Source organism: Dermacentor andersoni, chromosome 9 (assembly GCF_023375885.2).
Source record: "Dermacentor andersoni chromosome 9, qqDerAnde1_hic_scaffold, whole genome shotgun sequence".
Classification (NCBI taxonomy): Eukaryota; Metazoa; Arthropoda; class Arachnida; order Ixodida; family Ixodidae; genus Dermacentor; species Dermacentor andersoni.
The window spans coordinates 12,394,920-12,413,101 of record NC_092822.1 but is presented as its reverse complement, the minus strand read 5'-3'; the positions used below and the strand labels follow the sequence as shown (position 1 = coordinate 12,413,101).

General features: G+C 43.3%; 1 protein-coding gene across 1 annotated transcript in view; it reads left to right on the top strand.

Annotated features, from left to right (window-relative positions):
* LOC126527035 (inner nuclear membrane protein Man1-like) overlaps positions 1-16,479 on the top strand; it is a 50,657-nt gene extending 34,178 nt beyond the window's left edge. The window contains exons 12-13 of the mRNA XM_050174750.3: positions 3,813-3,891; positions 16,168-16,479. Coding sequence (XP_050030707.1) covers positions 3,813-3,891; positions 16,168-16,319 — 231 coding nt within the window. The 3' untranslated portion in view covers positions 16,320-16,479. The remainder of the gene's footprint in view (positions 1-3,812; positions 3,892-16,167) is intronic.
* Positions 16,480-18,182: the final 1,703 nt, after the last annotated feature.

The following is an 18,182-nucleotide window of genomic DNA, read 5'->3' as shown; positions in this document are numbered from 1 at the left end:
TGTTCAAAAAATTTGACACAAATTCAGGGATGCGATCATTACATGGGTTAAATTTCCCGCAGAAAAAAAACAAAACAAATTGGTCCTGAATTTGCTGCGAGATGACAATAGGTCAACAAACAGATGGCCTGCCGCTGTAACAATGCGGGACACCAAAACAAAAATGGCAGCTGGTAGGGGAAGCCGAATTTGCCGAACAAGATTTTTCTTCTTCTCGTGAGTACATTACATGCATTAATCAGTTTCTTCTATAACAGTAATGAATAATATCATTATTCTCGGCAAGCCTGTGGCAATAACATAGCCATGTCCACTTTGAGGGGACAGAAACGGAAATGGGCGCGCTTAGCTGCCAGTGACATAGAAACACATGACAGGCATGCTGTGGAAACTGCGGCATTTGTCTTCACTACTATTCTAATATGGCATGTTTCTGCATAGGGTGGGCGAATATCTTAGCTGTGCTACAAGTGTTGGCGTATGAATAAGGTACACTTCTAACATATCAGTGTAAACGTGGCTACTATCGTTGCCGCTCGCGATTTGTTGCGCGCCCATGAGTGCAGACGCGAAGAACTGAAAGGTGCCTTTGTTGTTGTTGTTGTTGACCACAACCATTATAAAGCCTACAAATAATAAAGCTGAGGCAAGTTTGGTTGTTGCTTTTTTTTTTCATGGAAGTGCGGAAAGTGATGAAAGGAATGAAATGGAGCATCTGCTTAAGAATGTTTGGTGCGTGCAGACCGATTGATATTTCTTGAAGAGTCGTTCGCGTAGTGTTCGACAGCATTCGACACATGGTAAGCACGGTCATCATTAGCTAGACGTGGCACACAACATATCGCTGCAGCAAGTTCGGGGTGCGATCATTACATACACGGGAAAGAAAAAAAATTTAATTTTGACGACAAAATTCAGAGGTGTGATCATTACACGAGTGCGATCATTATGCGAGTTAATATGGTATTATGGGCCTAAACTCATTATTTCAATCCTAAAGTTTGCCTTTGTCGGATACCCCATTTACTCGATTCTAACGTGCCCTTGATTCTAATGTGCACCCGTTTCCCCGTAACAGAAAGAAAAAGAAAAAAGAAAGAAAAAGTTTTTTACACTACCGTGCACCTTTTATGCTTTCATACAGAAATAGAACATTCTCTCATTTGGAAAAACAAATATTTACCCCCAATGCACTAAAGTTGTAATGAAGAAAGAAAGGTCGCAGTTCTGCCCGAAAGGCGAAACATCAGTTGTGATAGCAAATTAGTAGACAGCTATACGAAGTAAGGATAGTAGTTTTATCGGCCATATTGTAAACACTCGCTTACTAACTAAATCAACAAACATGGTGTTACTCTCACACAAGCAAACATGAACACGTCTCACTCGGTGACCGTGAAAACTCGTTATATCAAAATGCTGGAGTCGGGAGGTGCAATAGCAGGAGTGAGCAAATTGACCTTCGTGCCGCCTCTTGCTCCAACGCAAACTATCGACGAGAACACAGTGCACGCAAAGCTATTGGCCCTTGTTGCACCTAGATGCACAGGTTCTGTCCCCCATCGCAGATCGCTTTCAGGATAGGGCCAGCGTGGCCACGCCATACGCAGCAGCCACTGAATTAGAACGCCTCTCCTTCTGTTTGTGCCAGTCCCACATGGGAGTTTCAAGAACTCCGAACACCCATGATGTGGCTCGATTTCTGTTTGTTTTCGCGTACATGATAATGTGATGAGCATGTGACACCCCCTCGGGCATAATCTTCGTTGGCCCGCCAAGCTCAGTGGCTCACCAGGCTCGGTGGCCCACCAGGCTCGGTGTGACACTGAGCCTTTCACTTTCCTTTTAAATGTGGCATCATGATGAACTTGGCATTTCTTCGTGGTCGGCACTTCCATGCTGACAGAGTAAATGCAGAAAATGGGAAGAAAGACAGTAGACTAACCTAAGCACACATACTACAGCGTGTGGAGGAAGCTACGGCAGCTAGGCTCGAAGCGCATACAAGTTGGCCATGTTGAAATGCTGGTGGTGATATGGTAACACAGATTTAGGGTCGTACTCGATTCTAAAGCGGACAAAATTATTGGACCCGTTTTATCTGAAAAAAAAAAAAAATTTGTGCGTTAGATTCGAGTAAATATGGTAATTCATACTTGACCAGTCAGCATGCACATGCTTGACCCATATGCCGACTCCAATGGTGATCCCTTTAGTTGCAACTTGTCTCGGAAGAACTTAGGAGGCGTAGGAGATAGTGAATGAGTTGAACACATGTCATCGCCCTTTGAAAACGCCTATTCTTGGCCTGCCCTAGGAAGATTTTCAAGCAATTATGGTAGCTCACAATGCCTGATTATTGTACTTACGCGATTCCAATGTGTCCCCCTATTTTTTTTTTTTGCAAAGAAATTGGGCTGAAAATTGCCTGCGGGGTGAAATCGTATATGAAACCAAAGCCACCTTTGTGACATTCGTATGCTTTACTGCTTAACACAGCTCTGTTGCAGCTAAGCAGACCTAAGAAAAGTTGCAGTATTACTTGAAAAGCAAAGCATTGATTGCGATAGCAAAGTATTAGACAATAACACAAAGCAAAGTTCATAGTTTCATTGGTCGTATAAATTGCAGCGAGCATTCGCTTACTTATTACGTTACCAAGCATGGTGTTGTGCGCTGCACGGGCAAATATGAACTCATGTCACTTGATGACTGCGAACACTCACAATGACAGCACTGGCGCGGTGAAGAGCGGCAGCAGTGGCAGCAGAAGACAGCACGCATGAAGCTATCAGCCCCTCAGCGTGCATAGCCTTTGCACCAGCAGCAGATTACCACCAAGATAGGGTGCATGTGGTTGTGCTCAGCAGCCTCTGTACTAGAAGAAAGGCACGACAACCTGCACCCCCCCCCCCTTGCCTTCTAGCGTGCACTATCCTATCCACCCCACAGCCCTCCCTGCACGTGAGATGCCACTGCACTAAGCTGCTATCCTTCTCGGCTCTTCCTCACACCTACAGCACATTATGCATATCCGCAACCGTATTACACTTGGACTTTATACGGAACATCACGGCAGTGCCAGTGCTGACAGTGACAATGCACCTGGAGCAACCATATAAAAAAAAATTGCCATAGCATTAAAAAATGTGTGGCCACTATTATGCTGCAAATATTAGACCCTTGCCCACTTTCTGGCAATAAACTAGGTGTGTGTTAGATTTCTACTTTGTTTAGGAGCTTTAATATAATTTCTACATTATTTTTTTTTTACTTTAGACAAATAAAAAGCAAGTATGCATTTGATTCAGGGGCATGTTAGAATCTGCAAATACTGCCAAATGAATCAGCAGTGTGCCTTGCCTTGTTCCTGCATCTTGTTTAATTTGACCCACTGGAGAATTTGATCTCTCTTATCAGTCCTGTCAAGGTTGAATTTTAAGGAAGTAGACTGTACCAGGCCCAGATTTTGTAACGACTCTTTTACGAGTTCATTATTTTTTTAGTTTCCCTAGGTCTTCCGTTCACATTCAACCCCGTTACTGTCATTGTCTATTAGTCACTGCAATATGCCAGCTGCCATGCTGTTTACTTAAAGCTCCCAGGGCAATGAGAAAGCAAGATAATGAAAGGAAGACAATTGCTACAGCATTACCAAGTCTTGTTGTTGGGCTTGTTGGTTCAGGGTACACAGCAAAATTGGAAGAGTGCTAAAAAAGACATGGACAAGATGTGTCTCTTTTGCGCTCTTTTATTTTTACTTCGACCATTATTTAATGTAAGGGCTCCGGTAATCTATTTTTCTTGAATAGGGCTGCGTCTACATGAAGTGTGCCAGCTTGGAGTCAGCAGGACAAGCATATCGTGCCCTGCATGGCTCATGGTTCGATGGTAAGTGTTACATGACCTCTTATTTCTTTTCTTTTCTACATTATTAAATATAATGAACTCGGATATAGCAAAGTAAATCTAAAATTAATGAATTTCTTTAGCTGATAGGGTGTACGGTTATAACAAACACAGTATGTTAAACCTGGATATAACGAAATTAGTAGAATTGGCAATTAGCTTTGTTATATAGAAATTTCATTATATTGAAATTCAACCTTTTATGCAAATAAATACAGTCGCCGATAGAGTTTTCTTACATGAAAGAGGTTGCAATATTTTCCGAAATATCAGGCAATTTGAAAAAGCACATTTTAATGAAAGGAAATATTCATTTTGTTAAATTTGAGAGTCTGCAACTAAAGATCGGGGTTCATGCCATGTTGATGATATCTTCACGTCAGCGGTACGAAGTGAAGTCAGCCATGCTTTTGTGTTGCCCACAATGGGACAACGCTGTCATGAAACGGAACAGCAGGGGGAAGTGAATGCTTCGTGTGCCTCTTGCCTCAATGCGTTTCCGAAACTTGGAGATAATGCAACCTCCAGTACAGTCAAACCTCGATGCAATGAACCTCGATGTAATGAACTGTTTTACTTTCCCAGTCGTAGTTACATTGAAAACCATGTATTTGTTTTCGCAATTTTGTGATTTTGCGACTCAGTTTCGATAACAAAGTTTTCGGTCATTTCAAGCATGTCTTGGAGCTTGTCTGGCTAGCAAATCTAGAAAAAAACTATAAAAATGTTAGCCAAGGCGAAGGTTACCTCAAACGTCCTTCTGTGTGAAAAGTTTGAGCGGAAAATCTGCCATCAAAAAGCAGGTGATGGGACACGGTAGAGAAAACACCGCTGTGCCATTTGTCGCTTTGGTAAACAACTTACGGACGCTGCGAGGCGTGCGGCAGCTTGCAGCATCAGGAGAAACACGAGAGATGATGATTCCTTCTGCAAAAGCAGAATGGGGAGGGAGTAAGCACGCGTTAATGTGTTCAAGATTGCATGGGGAGGGGTGGGCAGGAACGCGCGCCTATGTGCCATCTCTATGCACGTGTCCGTGCTCGGGCCAAGTGTCATATCTTGGAGGCAGGATGTAGGAACGAAATGGTTTGCATTATGGTTTTGGTTGCGTTCCACTGAAAGAGCTTCCGTTCAGGTTCTGCTCCGGAATAAAAAAAAAATAATTATCAAAATGATCCGTAATGGTTCATCACGGTCTTGGTTCGCATGAGAAAATTTTCAAAGCAATGTAACGATGAAAACATACCATATTTATTCTAATCTAGGCCAATAGTCTTTTTCAAATAATCATATACCAAGCTCAAGGGTTGGCTTAGATTCGAGGATTTTAAAAAAACGTGCCAGTTTGTAATTGAAAATGATAAATATGGTCTAGAAAAGTCAGTATCGCAGCCGCTATTAGCCGTGCCGGTAGCCAACTGAAGTACACAAGCGACATCGCTATGTTGACTTGAGTTGTACTGGCATGCGCAAGGAGGTTAAAGAAAAACTGCTGAAGAGGAAGTTCCCGTAGCTTCTTACCAGGAAAGGTGAAGCCAATGCTTGCCCCTCCTTCATCTGAAATAGAGCCTTGTTCGGTGATATCCGCTTACAGATTAAGTGATTCGGCTCTTTTATTGTAATGCTAGGCTAATTAGAAAATAAAAGCTGGTTGTTCCCAACGAAAAAAATTTCTTCTGAATATTGATGACGTTCTCCACAATACAATAGACCAGGATATTCAGATTTCATACTAAAAGCAGTAATACAGAGATCATCATAATCATCATCATCAGCCTGGTTATGCCCACTGCAGGGCAAAGGCCTCTCCCATACTTCTCCAACTACCCCGGTCATGTACTAATTGTGGCCATGTTGTCCCTGCAAACTTCTTAATCTCATCCGCCCACCTAACTTTCTGCCGCCCTCTGCTACGCTTTCCTTCCCTTGGAATCCATTCCGTAACTCTTAATGACCATCGGTTATCTTCCCTCCTCATTACGTGTCCTGCCCATGCCCATTTCTTTTTCTTGATTTCAACTAAGATATCATTAACTCGCGTTTGTTCCCTCACCCAATCTGCTCTTTTCTTATCCCTTAACGTTATACCAATCATTCTTCTTTCCATAGCTCGTTGCGTCGTCCTCAATTTAAGTAGAACCCTTTTCGTAAGCCTCCAGGTTTCTGCCCCGTACATGAGTACTGGTAAGACACAGCTGTTATAAACTTTTCTCTTGAGGGATAATGGCAACCTGCTGTTCATGATCTGAGAATGCCTGCCAAACGCACCCCAGCCCATTCTTATTCTTCTGATTATTTCAGTCTCATGATCCGGATCCGCAGTCACTACCTGTCCTAAGTATATGTATTCCCTTACCACTTCCAGTGCCTCACTACCTATTGTAAACTGCTGTTCCCTTCCGAGACTGTTAAACATTACTTTAGTTTTCTGCAGATTAATTTTTAGACCCACCCTTCGGCTTTGCCTCTCCAGGTCAGTGAGCATGCATTGCAGTTGGTCCCCTGAGTTACTAAGCAAGGCAATATCATCAGCGAATCGCAAGTTACTAAGGTATTCTCCATTAACTCTTATCCCCAATTCTTCCCAATCCAGGTCTCTGAATACCTCCTGTAAACACGCTGTGAATAGCATCGGAGATATCGTATCTCCCTGCCTGATGCCTTTCTTTATTGGGATTTTGTTGCTTTCTTTATGGAGAACTACGGTGGCTGTGGAGCCGCTATAGATATCTTTCAGTATGTTTACATACGGCTCGTCTACACCCTGATTACGGAATGCCTCCATGACTGCTGAGGTTTCGACTGAATCAAACGCTTTCTCGTAATCAATGAAAGCTATATATAAAGGTTGGTTATATTCCTCACATTTTTCTATCACCTGATTGATAGTGTGAATATGGTCTATTGTTGAGTAGCCTTTACGGAATCCTGCCTGGTCCTTTGGTTGACGGAGGTCTAAAGTGTTCCTGATTCTATTTGCAATTACCTTAGTAAATACTTTGTAGGCAACGGACAATAAACTGATCGGTCTAAATTTTTCAAGTCTTTGGCGTCCCCTTTCTTATGGATTAAGATTATGTTGGTGTTCTTCCAAGATTCCGGTACGCTCGAAGTCATGAGGCATTGCGTATACAGGGTGGCCAGTTTTTCTAGAACAATCTGCCCACCATCCTTCAACAAATTTGCTGTTACCTGATCCTCCCCAGCTGCCTTCCCCCTTTGCATAGCTCCCAAGGCTTTCTTTACTTCTTCCAGTGTTACCTGTGGGATTTCGAATTCCTCTAGACTATTCTCTCTTCCATTATCGTCGTGGGTGCCACTGGTACTGTGTAAATCTCTATAGAACTCCTCAGCCACTTGAAATATCTCATCCATATTAGTAATGATATTGCCGGCTTTGTCTCTTAACGCATACATCTGATTCTTGCCAATTCCTAGTTTCTTCTTCACTGCTTTTTAGGCTTCCTCCGTTCCTGAGAGCATGTTCAATTCTATCCATATTATACTTCCTTATGTCAGCTGTCTTACGCTTGTTGATTAACTTGGAAAGTTCTGCCAGTTCTATTCTAGCTGTAGGGTTAGAGGCTTTCATACATTGGCATTTCTTGATCAGGTCTTTCGTCTCCTGCGACAGCTTACTGGTATCCTGTCTAACGGAGTTACCACCGACTTCTATTGCACACTCCTTAATGATGCCCACAAGATTGCCGTTCATTGCTTCAACACTTAGGTCCTCTTCCTGAGTTAAAGCCGAATACCTGTTCTGTAGCTTGATCTGGAATTCCTCTAATTTCCCTCTTACCGCTAACTCATTGATCGGCTTCTTATGTACCAGTTTCTTCCGTTCCCTCCTCAAGTCTAGGCTAATTCGAGTTCTTACCATCCTGTGGTCACTGCAGCGCACCTTACCGAGCACGTCCACATCTTGTATGATGCCAGCGTTAGCGCAAAGTATGAAGTCTATTTCATTTCTAGTCTCGCCGTTCGGGCTCCTCCACGTCCACTTTCGGTTATCTCGCTTGCGGAAGAAGGTATTCGTTATCCGCATATTATTCTGTTCCGCAAATTCTACTAATAGCTCTCCCCTGCTATTCCTAGTGCCTATGCAATATTCCCCCACTGCCTTGTCTCCAGCCTGCTTCTTGCCTACCTTGGCATTGAAGTCGCCCATCAGTATACTGTATTTTGTTTTGACTTTACCCAACGCCGATTCCATGTCTTCATAGAAGCTTTCGACTTCCTGGTCATCATGACTGGGTGTAGGGGCGTATACCTGTACAACCTTCATTTTGTACCTCTTATTAAGTTTTACAACAAGACCTGCCACTTTCTCGTTAATGCTATAGAATTCCTGTATGTTACTAGCTATGTTCTTATTAACCCTTTCGCTGTCACGGACGTACCGGTACGTCATCGCGCTTCCTTCCCACGGTGTCACTGACGTACCGGTACGTTCTCTATCGTGTGTTCAAAATTTCGCGCCTGAGCGCAAAGCAGGCGCTCCTGGATTGGCCATGCCATCTGTTGACTCTTTCTACAAGTTCGTATATTCGCTCCGACCTGTGTTAGTCCATGTATTGAAGAGTACGGTGCGACTGCCACTCCCCACTTTCTCCTTGCTGAGTGGCGCGGTGGCTCCGCGTTCGCTGGATCATGCGTCGCGCGCGTGTGGTTATGGGTTCAAGGGTTGTTCTGTAATCTCCGCTGGTTTGATGGTTTTTATTTTTCTTCTGTTGGTGTGCCTGCTACGGCGCGTCAAGTTCAGGCGCACATGCCGTTGCCTCTCCAAAAAGGGTGACTCGATTGCTGCTTTCGCTCTCTCGCCGCACCCTCGCTTTCGACTTGCAGCAGTAAACGTAAAGCCCTTCGAACTTTGTTTAGCCTTTTTCCATCTCCCTCTGTCTTCTTGATCACGCAACGTCACATTTCTCTCCGTTGCGCGGGCGACTGAAAGCGCATCCTCCCTGCGCGCGGTTACTTTCGGATGGCTCGGCGCGCGGGACCTTCGTCTGCTCATGGGAGCGGTGGCTGAATTCCGATTCAGAATACGAGCCGAGCTCGGATTCGGACTCGGACAAAGTCGCATGAGAGGAAGAGAGTTCCGCATCGTCAGATTCGGATGTTGAACGGATTTTATAGTCAGGCTGATGATGATGATGATGTTTACTAACAACAGCTGCAGAACACTGAAATGTGCATATTGCATTGACTATGTTATTTGTATACCAATCATACTCAAAAATAAATTGCTATGTTCATTCCCTGTTATGCTCGTTCCCTGAACCCAAGCCGACACTGGGGGTGCGTCACGGCCAGAAACGTCCGACAGCGAAAGGGTTAATCAGGAATCCGACTCCTAGTCCTCGTCTCTCCACTAAGCCCCGGTAGCACAGGACGTGCCCGCTTTTTAGCACTGTATATGCTTCTTTTGGCCTCCTAACTTCACTGAGCCCTATTATATCCTATTTACTGCCCTCTAATACAGAGATACACGTAGATAAGTATCTGTCTGGTAAAATAAGGCATGATTGAGCAAGGAGGTTGAATAACTCACGATAATTTGTGTGCGAAAAGCGCTTTTTCATAATTTTTATTGTTTATTTATAGTTTTATAGTGTCCCTCCTGTGAGGCTTCACCTTCGGGACATAGTTTCCACTCCAGCAGTTTTTCTTTAACCTCCTTGGGCGTGCGGCGTGGTCCATAGCGTGGCGTTATTGTAATGGCACCAAACAGGCGATGCCACCATAGTGCTGCTTTCAGATGAAAGGTTGTGCTAACCGAAGAGGCATCATCAAACGTTCAAGCCGTGCGGGACTTCAGCATCAATGAGGAAAACGTCCATCATTGCTGGGGTAACGGGGGGAAGCTTTTTGCGTGTGCAGCAACGAGGAGATGACAGTGGTAAGGAAAATAATCATGCGATAACAGAGAGGAGCTGTTCAGCAAGATTGTGCCGCGTTTTGATGTGTGCGAGCCGTGCCGCACTGTCTGCGCATGCATGGGCCTTGCCGACGCAAGCTTGCGCGCGTCCGCAAGCGTGTATGGTCTGGGCTATAGCGACGAGGCTAGCAGCGATGATAACGCAGAGTGAGCTCGGCATGCTTATATTAAATAAATGCTGTTTTCATTTTGTGAACACTGTCCTCACTTCTTTGTTCGGCCTACATTCGAGGTAAGTATGTTTATTTTTTTCTAGCTTCGGACATTCGGGGGTCGGCTTAGAGTCGGGGCCGGCCTAGATTCGAGTAAATGCAGTGGTATTTATTTTTCTCAATAAGTGAATTATGAATTCTGAGATCATGCTCAGTGCTTTGAGTCAAGACACCGTGCATGATCTCAGAAGTAGCACATCATCTAATGTACTCGCCGAAATGCAAGACCGCTGTTCCGATAAAACATACCTAAGTAACATAAACAAATGAAAAAAACTTTGGTAACAGAGTGTTGTACCCATAAAAAACGAAACGATAAGCTCTTCAGTGCACAAGCTTTGGGTTCTTTTTTTACTATTCTGGAAAATGCAAAGGGTGAGCCAGAACGGTTGGTGCCTTCATGTGCATTTTGTTGTTGCCATGCGTCTAGTGTTGGCGGTCGCATAATCTCAAATTTCCAAGACACGGTGTGAAGCGCTTGCTCATGTTGTGACTGCCAGTTCATAGTCATCGAGCGAGATCTGTTAATGTTTGCCTGAGTGTGCGTGGCACCGATAAAGCTACAAACCTTACTTTGCGTAGTTGTATCTTTGCTATCACCATCAATGCTCCACCTTTCTGCCGAAAATATCTTTTTACACTTTTGTTTTTAATTTGTAGGCGCCTACTGCGGGCACTAAGTGCGGTAACTATGGTGTGCAAGATTTACGGTGCCGCGTGGTACAATACACGCAAATCTTGGACGCAGTGTGCCACGTCGATGCATTGCTTTCGGCACAATCAGCACCGCATGCGCTGGTGCTCATAACTGCATTATCATGACTCAACCTTCTTGCAATTTGCTTATAAGTCCTTGCTAGCAGATGCTATCCACTAGAAATTCTGTGAGAGTTCGTGAAGTTGTTTTTAATGTCAAAGCTTAAAAACTTTGAATTAAAAAAAATTTCAATTTAACAAAGTTTTTCGCTGCAAGTACAACTTCGTTATATCGAGGTTCGACTGTACTAAATGCTAAGTATGGGCAGCTGGGCTAGTTGGTTGTGATTCGTGTTCTTTCTCTTCTCGTCCGTGTTCAATTGTGCGCTGGAACGATGTTTCATAATGTACTAAATGCATGGAAAGACAGCTAACATGATGCCACACCATCTTGGCATGCCTATTCTTTCCACAAACGGCAGATTACCTCTAACACAGGGTGCGCATGCTGCTGCCATGCAAATTCACGGCCGCACCAGAAAAAAAAAAAGAAAAAAGAAAATTCACCCATCGTAGTTGCTTAGTAGCTATGGTGTTGGGTTGCTAAGCATGAGTTCGTGGTATTGAATCCCGGCCACAGCAGCCGCATTTCGACAGGGGTGAAATGCGAAAACACCCGTGTACAGTGAAACCTTGTTAAACCGTAGTTGGCTGGAGCTCGGAAAAAGTACGTACTAAACGGTAGTACTGCTTAACTGAAATAGCATGAGATCGCTCACTTACTTGTCAAAAATGGAACTAAGAGAGGGAGAGAGAGCGATGAAAGGGGAAAAAAACATGCAGTATTTATTCACTTCGCGTGACAAAAATGTTATTTTCGTTTGATGCCGCGGCGGCCTAACAGCGATGATCACGGCCTCAAACTTACTGAAGCTGCGAGCCAGCTTTTTAGCCAGCCCCCTCTTCTCGGCAAATGCTTGCATGGCAGATTCCTCGTTGGCGTTGCATATTTTCCATGCACGGGCGCGGTAGCATTGCAGATGTCGCAGGGCGCTTTTTTCATTTCGGGGTGCTGTTCTCGTCGTGACGATTGCATTCGTGCGGCTGACATAACACGAAGCTTCTGCCACTGTCGGGCCTGAATCGCCCGTGCTGTCGCTTTCTGTGTCGTCCTTATCACTGTCACTAGGCGACACTTGGGCAACAACAGAGGCAACGATGCCGAAAAGGTCAAATCTCGTAGCCAACATCTCTTCGTGGTCACAGCAGCGCTGCCGAGGAACTGCTTTGCATTCCAAATGCCACACACCATAGTCAACAGTAGATCCCTGTCACGTGTCAGTGTGCCTACTTCTTCGTGTCACGTTCGATAGTACGAAAGATGTCTAATTTTTCTTCTATGCTGAGCACCCAGCATCTTTTTTATCCGTGCTTCAGCAATAATGCAAATCCTTGCTTGCACGACGCCACAACGCTCCCTGGCACGGTGCCGAAATGATGTTGATGTTGATGGGGCTTCACGCGCAAGCGCACAGGGTACTTGGATGCCGTTGTTCTGATCTTAAAGGCTTGTTGTTCTGCCAGGCGACCTGATGGAGACGACGCACCGCCGTGTTTGCGCGACGAAAAGTGAAAAGACTACGTGTTAACCGATACGTACGCAATAAGCTGGTACAGTTTATACAGATACAAAACACATTATGTTCAGTGGCCGCTGAGTTGGGGATTTGACTTTACTACTTTAAAACTAAACTACTGTTTAGGCGGGTATGGTTTAATGAGGTTTTACTGTACTTCGATTTAGGTACATGTTAAAGAACTCCAGATGGTTCAAATTTCCGGTGTGCCTCACTGCGGCATGCGTCATAATCCGTGGTTTTGGCATGTAAAACCCCATAATTTAATAATAATAATCTAAAAAGAAGAAGCGCGGCAACCTGCCCTTCCCTCCTTCTCTTTCTCTCCCACCTTTTCTAAAAAAGTAATTGGGGGGTTTTACGTGCCACAACCACAATCTGTTTTGAGACGTAGTGGGGGACTCCCACTACTGGTGTTTTCACATTTCGCCCCCACTGAAATGCTACTGCCGTGGCCAGGATTCGATCCCATGACCTCGTACTTAGCAGCCCAACGCCATAGCCACTAAGCAACCACACCTGCTGATTCATTTGGTAGACAATAGTGTTTTGATGCAATGAGCATTTGTTTATTATTTTCTTGATACCCTCACTAATTTGACAGTTTGGTTAATTCAGGCATCCTTCTTGGTCTTGTGAAATCTTAATTAATGAGGTTTTACTGTATCAACAGGCTTGGTTATACTGGGGTTATAAATACACTGTGTTCTATGAAGAAGAATTTATCAAAAGGTAAATACTTTGTTATAGGAGTTTGTTATATGGAGGTTTAATTGTACTTTCATTAATTCGACTCCAGTTAACTAGATTTTTCAATTAATTTGATCCTTATCGAACGTTCCAGCTGGCGCCCATACATCTCTATGGGAACAAGGTTTTGTTATTTCGATCCTAAAATTGATTTTCGCTGGGTCATTCGAACTTGACCATTTAGCACACATGCGCTTTACACCTATAATGACCCCAAAAGCGACCCTTTTAGTGGCAGCGTCTGTCCCGGCAGACTTTGTGGGATGGTGAATCTGTTGAACATGTGTCATCTCCTGTTGAAAACGCTTAGTTTTCGCTTGCCTTAGAAAGATTTTCAAGCAAGAATGGTAGCCTACAATGAATGATTATGATATTTACCCAAGTCTTAGGTGCACCTTTTTGTCCAGAAAAATTGGGCCAAGAATTTCCTGTGCAGTGCAATCTGATTGTATTTGTGGCATTCACAATAGCCTGCCGTCATAGCCAGCCTAGCCAGCATCATCGCCACTGTCGTAACAAGATGGCGACAGATGAAATTCTTGCATAGCATGAATAGCAGCTAGCAGCAACATGTCGCATCATGATTTTTGCCGTTCCGGAGAATTGCATGTGTCGCAGGATGAGCTAGCTAAGCATTTATTCTAGGCATGTCGTTTGCGACTGTTGAGGAATCTTTTGATAAGTCCACAATATCAAATGCGCAATGGACTGTACTGAGGACATGTTCTGTTTCTAGAAAGCAATAAAACCTGTCTTGGACTTATGACAGTGGACATTAGCTGTAAATAAAGATATATAATCCGTGACGGTAAAGTTTGCTGGTTTCATCCTTTATTTATTGCCAGTATTGGAAGCATGCTACATTTGGCTTGCTGAAGAATCGGGTGCACTTTCATTTCAGGGGTGTGTTAGAATTGGGCAAATACTGCCAAATAAATAACAATGTGTTTTGGCATTTTTTTCTGCATCTTGTTGCATTCAATCCGCTGGATAATTCAATTGATTTTGTCGGTCCTGTCAGGGTCGAATTAAAGGAAGTCGACTGTATTGGATGTAGTGAGGATATTTTCATGTTGGATGCGAGTTCATTATGATGAGGTTCAACTGTTCAAGAAAATATAATCAGAAAAGAGATGCAGTCTCCAACTGTTGTGTAGTTCATATCCCTAATAACACAAAGTATGCCTTTGCGATATACCATATTTTCACACAAATAACTTGTGTTTGCATCTGCCCTGTGCTCCCAATTGCAACTGTTGAAGAAAGACAAAGTGGCCTACACAAAAAAGTGCGTACAGCAGTGGTGAACTCTGTAAAATCCTCTCGACACCATTGTTGACGCAATGTGAATTTTCAGGAACAAGCTCTTGTTCTGCGTGTCTTGTCACCACTTTTGCTGCTGCTCTTCTTCACTATGGCCTTGCCACAGTGGACTTTGAGTTGCTGTGAAGATGCACTTAAGTGCAGAATTCGTATAACCTACACGCAAGAACAGAGTTTTTGCTATTACATTATGTTGGTGCAAGTGCGGTACTTCTAAAGGTCAGCCTGACTGTATGGCACACTCTTATTTTGCTACAGAACTAGCTCAGAGGACCATCTCATTTGGCTTGATGAGGAGGCAGGTGCAGTTTGTGAACTCAATATTTAATAAATAACTCAGGCTGAATTACACATAAGTACAGACAAGAGCCCCGCATTAAAGTAGCATAGCAGGATCCTTCAGTAGAGGTTACTCAACGTAGCGTACTAAAATTGGCAATGGCATTGAAATGAACAATACATGTAAAGGTAAATCAGTTGATGCAATAATACACTAAATTGTATGAAAAACAGTATGTATTTAATAGTTAATTTTTGCTCAGTTTTTGATTGATGGTAATGAAGAAAATAATCCATACGGTAAGTTATTCCACAACATGATCTTTGGTAAGGTAAAGGTGAACACATTTGCTGTAATCTTCAAGGGCCTTGGGAACCAAAATGTTTTGGCAGCAGCCAGTCTGGTACACTTCGAATTTAGGGAAATATTATGGTTAGCATTACGACTTTGGCTTGTATTTAGCAAAATATTAGTGTTAAAGGAGTATTGGCGCATGTTTAGGAAGTCGTAGGAACTCTACCTCATGCTTCTTGCACTTGGCAAGTATGAGGGTTGGGAAACTTGAGATATCTTGATGTGATGCTAAAGCCAATGTGGAAATGCCGGCCCTGGCATAATCAACATTTTCATGACAGAGAGCAGAATTTGCTGATCTAGTGTAGCAATAGGGCTAGCTATGATGGTGCTGCTCATAAAGAGAATAATAAAAAAGTGCTGCGAACATTTCCTTTGGTTGCACTCAGTGCTTCACTCAGTATTGCATGTGGCAGCTGGACTGATTACAGGAATGAAGCAAGCTGCTTTATCATGATGTCATTATGTATCCACCTCCTGGGAACCAAAGCTAGTTTGCAGAAACAATTGGTATAGTAAATTATTTAGAGCATTCTGACACTTGCCAATATATTGTCTAGGATTTAGAAGATCTGGACATTCATTTCATGGAAAAAATTACGAGTCAGAAACATTGTGCCAGTACTGCTTTAACCCTTTAAATACCAATCCCGAGCTGTACTCATGCCAGCAGTTCTTACCAATATCACCAAAGACTAGCTGTACTTGTCCATGCCACAGCTTCTGCTGTTTCGCTCACCTTTGCTCAGTTTCGTTCAGTTTGCATCATGCATTTGAGTTTCTGCACTTTCGACTAATTTTGTTATCTGTTCATTTAATTTTGTTCGAATCTCACGGGTGTGCTAAGGGAAAGTTTTTTTTTTCAGGTCAGATGACTTTCATTGAAATTTTGGGTCATAATAAGAGATAAACCGCATATACAATACGTTTTTTAAGATCCAGATGTAATGCACTATAATCTTCTGGAATAAAAAATATTGGTAAACTTTATGTACCTTCTACAGAAGAACTTTGGAGTTAATTAGGAGAAGTTGAAGCTGTAGCATGGCTGTTGATTTTCTCCAGGGAACCTGATCACAGTGAAGTACCTGCGGCTGGAGCGATACCATGATCGCTTTCCCGAGGCACGGTACTGCAACTCTTCGCTCCGGCCTAGCAACTCGTTAAGGCTCTCAATGGACAGCATCCCACCTGATCCCGAGGAGGACATGCTCTGAGGAAGGCACACCTGGTGACTTTTAGGCCGACCGACTAATTTACCACTGTTGCTTTGTTGTGGGCTTTTGGCAAGTGGTCCAGCTCGTCAGAGTTGCACAGAGCACTCAAAATTTAAGCTTGATTATAATAATAAAAAATGATAATAATTAAGAGCTGAAATTGAGCAGTGTCTTCTTTGTATACAATGTGCAAAGGTGAAAAGTATTAGGTCTGTTTGATTCATGCGTGGTTCGCTGCACCATGTGCACGAGCTCAAAGTGCGCTACGCCATGTCCCTCAATTCACCACCCTATGCAACCCTTGAATACAGTGGGGTGTAGGTGAGGCGCTGCCTCAGTGCAGGGAAGCCCTGCACCTACTGGCGAGGTGGTTCAGCTGATACGCATTGTGCATGCAGACAACGCTCGTGTAGGTGATGTTTAGTGACACAGTTAGCACTTCCTGTGGAAGTGAAAATGGTCCTTAACCTCTAAAACAATGTTTCAACACAGCTGGAACAATGTTCGATTTGTTGTGGGCACTGGATTATCTGCACTGTCATGTAGAGAAAGCGACATCATTTGTGGCACAGCACCATGGAGGTGTTTCAGGAGCTCACTGAAAGCACACAAAGCTCATGTTGAACCGTGGATAACTTTTTTTTAATACTGGTGGCATAAACCATGCAGGAGTTCAATGTTGCTGTTGCAGAGGGTCACCGTGCATCCTATTTTATGTTCACTACAAGATGGTCCCTCCCAGCAATTCTTTAATCTGCCAACTCCATCTTATGTTTGCAAATTTACTTCATCACTCTACCTAGTTCTTTGGTGGCGTTGACTTCATTTCCTTTCCCTTGGCACTCATTCCGTTACTGCTTATCACTCTACTAGCTATCTATTAGTTACTCGCTATTGGTCTACACATTACATGACCTGCCCAGCTTGCATCTTCTTAGTCTCAATTAGTGCATCCTCTTACTCAGTTTTCTCTCTATTCCATTCTGTCTCTCTTTTAAAGCACATTTGACTGGTAATTTCAGAGTGCTCTGGTAGTGCTACAAGGATTGTGTAGGATAGTAAATGAGCTTTTCTGAGAGCATAAACAGGCTCCAGTGACAACATTGAAACAATATTACTGCTAGGCCCTCTTGTTCTCATAATACTGCTTCGGGTATGTCTTGCATGACTTCCATAGCAAGCAACCAGTAAAGTGTGGTATAAATGTTAAACAGATTCATTTTTGTCCCTTTGCTCACTGCAAAGTTCGACATTCTTGTTAAATTAATACGGTAGTAATATATCGGTACTTTTCATGTCATGTAAGCATCCATATGTGACACGAGTGCAATGGAAATGCTTTTGGCTAGGGATATAGTACGAATATTAAAAAATGTAAGGTATCACTGAATATTATATTTGTAATATTCACATTCGATTCAAAAACTACATATTCGAAATTTTAAAGTATTCGGTTGGATGCGAATATTCAAAACAAATTAGATATATTTGTGACTGTGCAGAAGTAAACAAAGTCCTTGGCATTTGTTTCTATTTAACTTAAGAATATGTGTCTAAATTTGTGCTGAATTTTGTGATTTGGTGCTGCTGGCAAAATTTTGCATGCATAGTGCACTCAGCCATAGTGAAAGCCAGCCTCCCTGCAGCAAGGGGCACGGGTTTATGGACAGCGCAGGTGCACTTAGAGGGAAATGAAAGGGGATGGGAGCAACTGTGCAAAAGAATCCAACTGCAATAAAAATGCTCTTTCTGTGAGTATAGATACAATGGGCCAATCCTCAGCAGTGGTGCCCATCCATGCATCCTCACTGCAAATATGCCAGCTCCCCACTGCATGCCCACATCATGCCTCTATGCAGCATA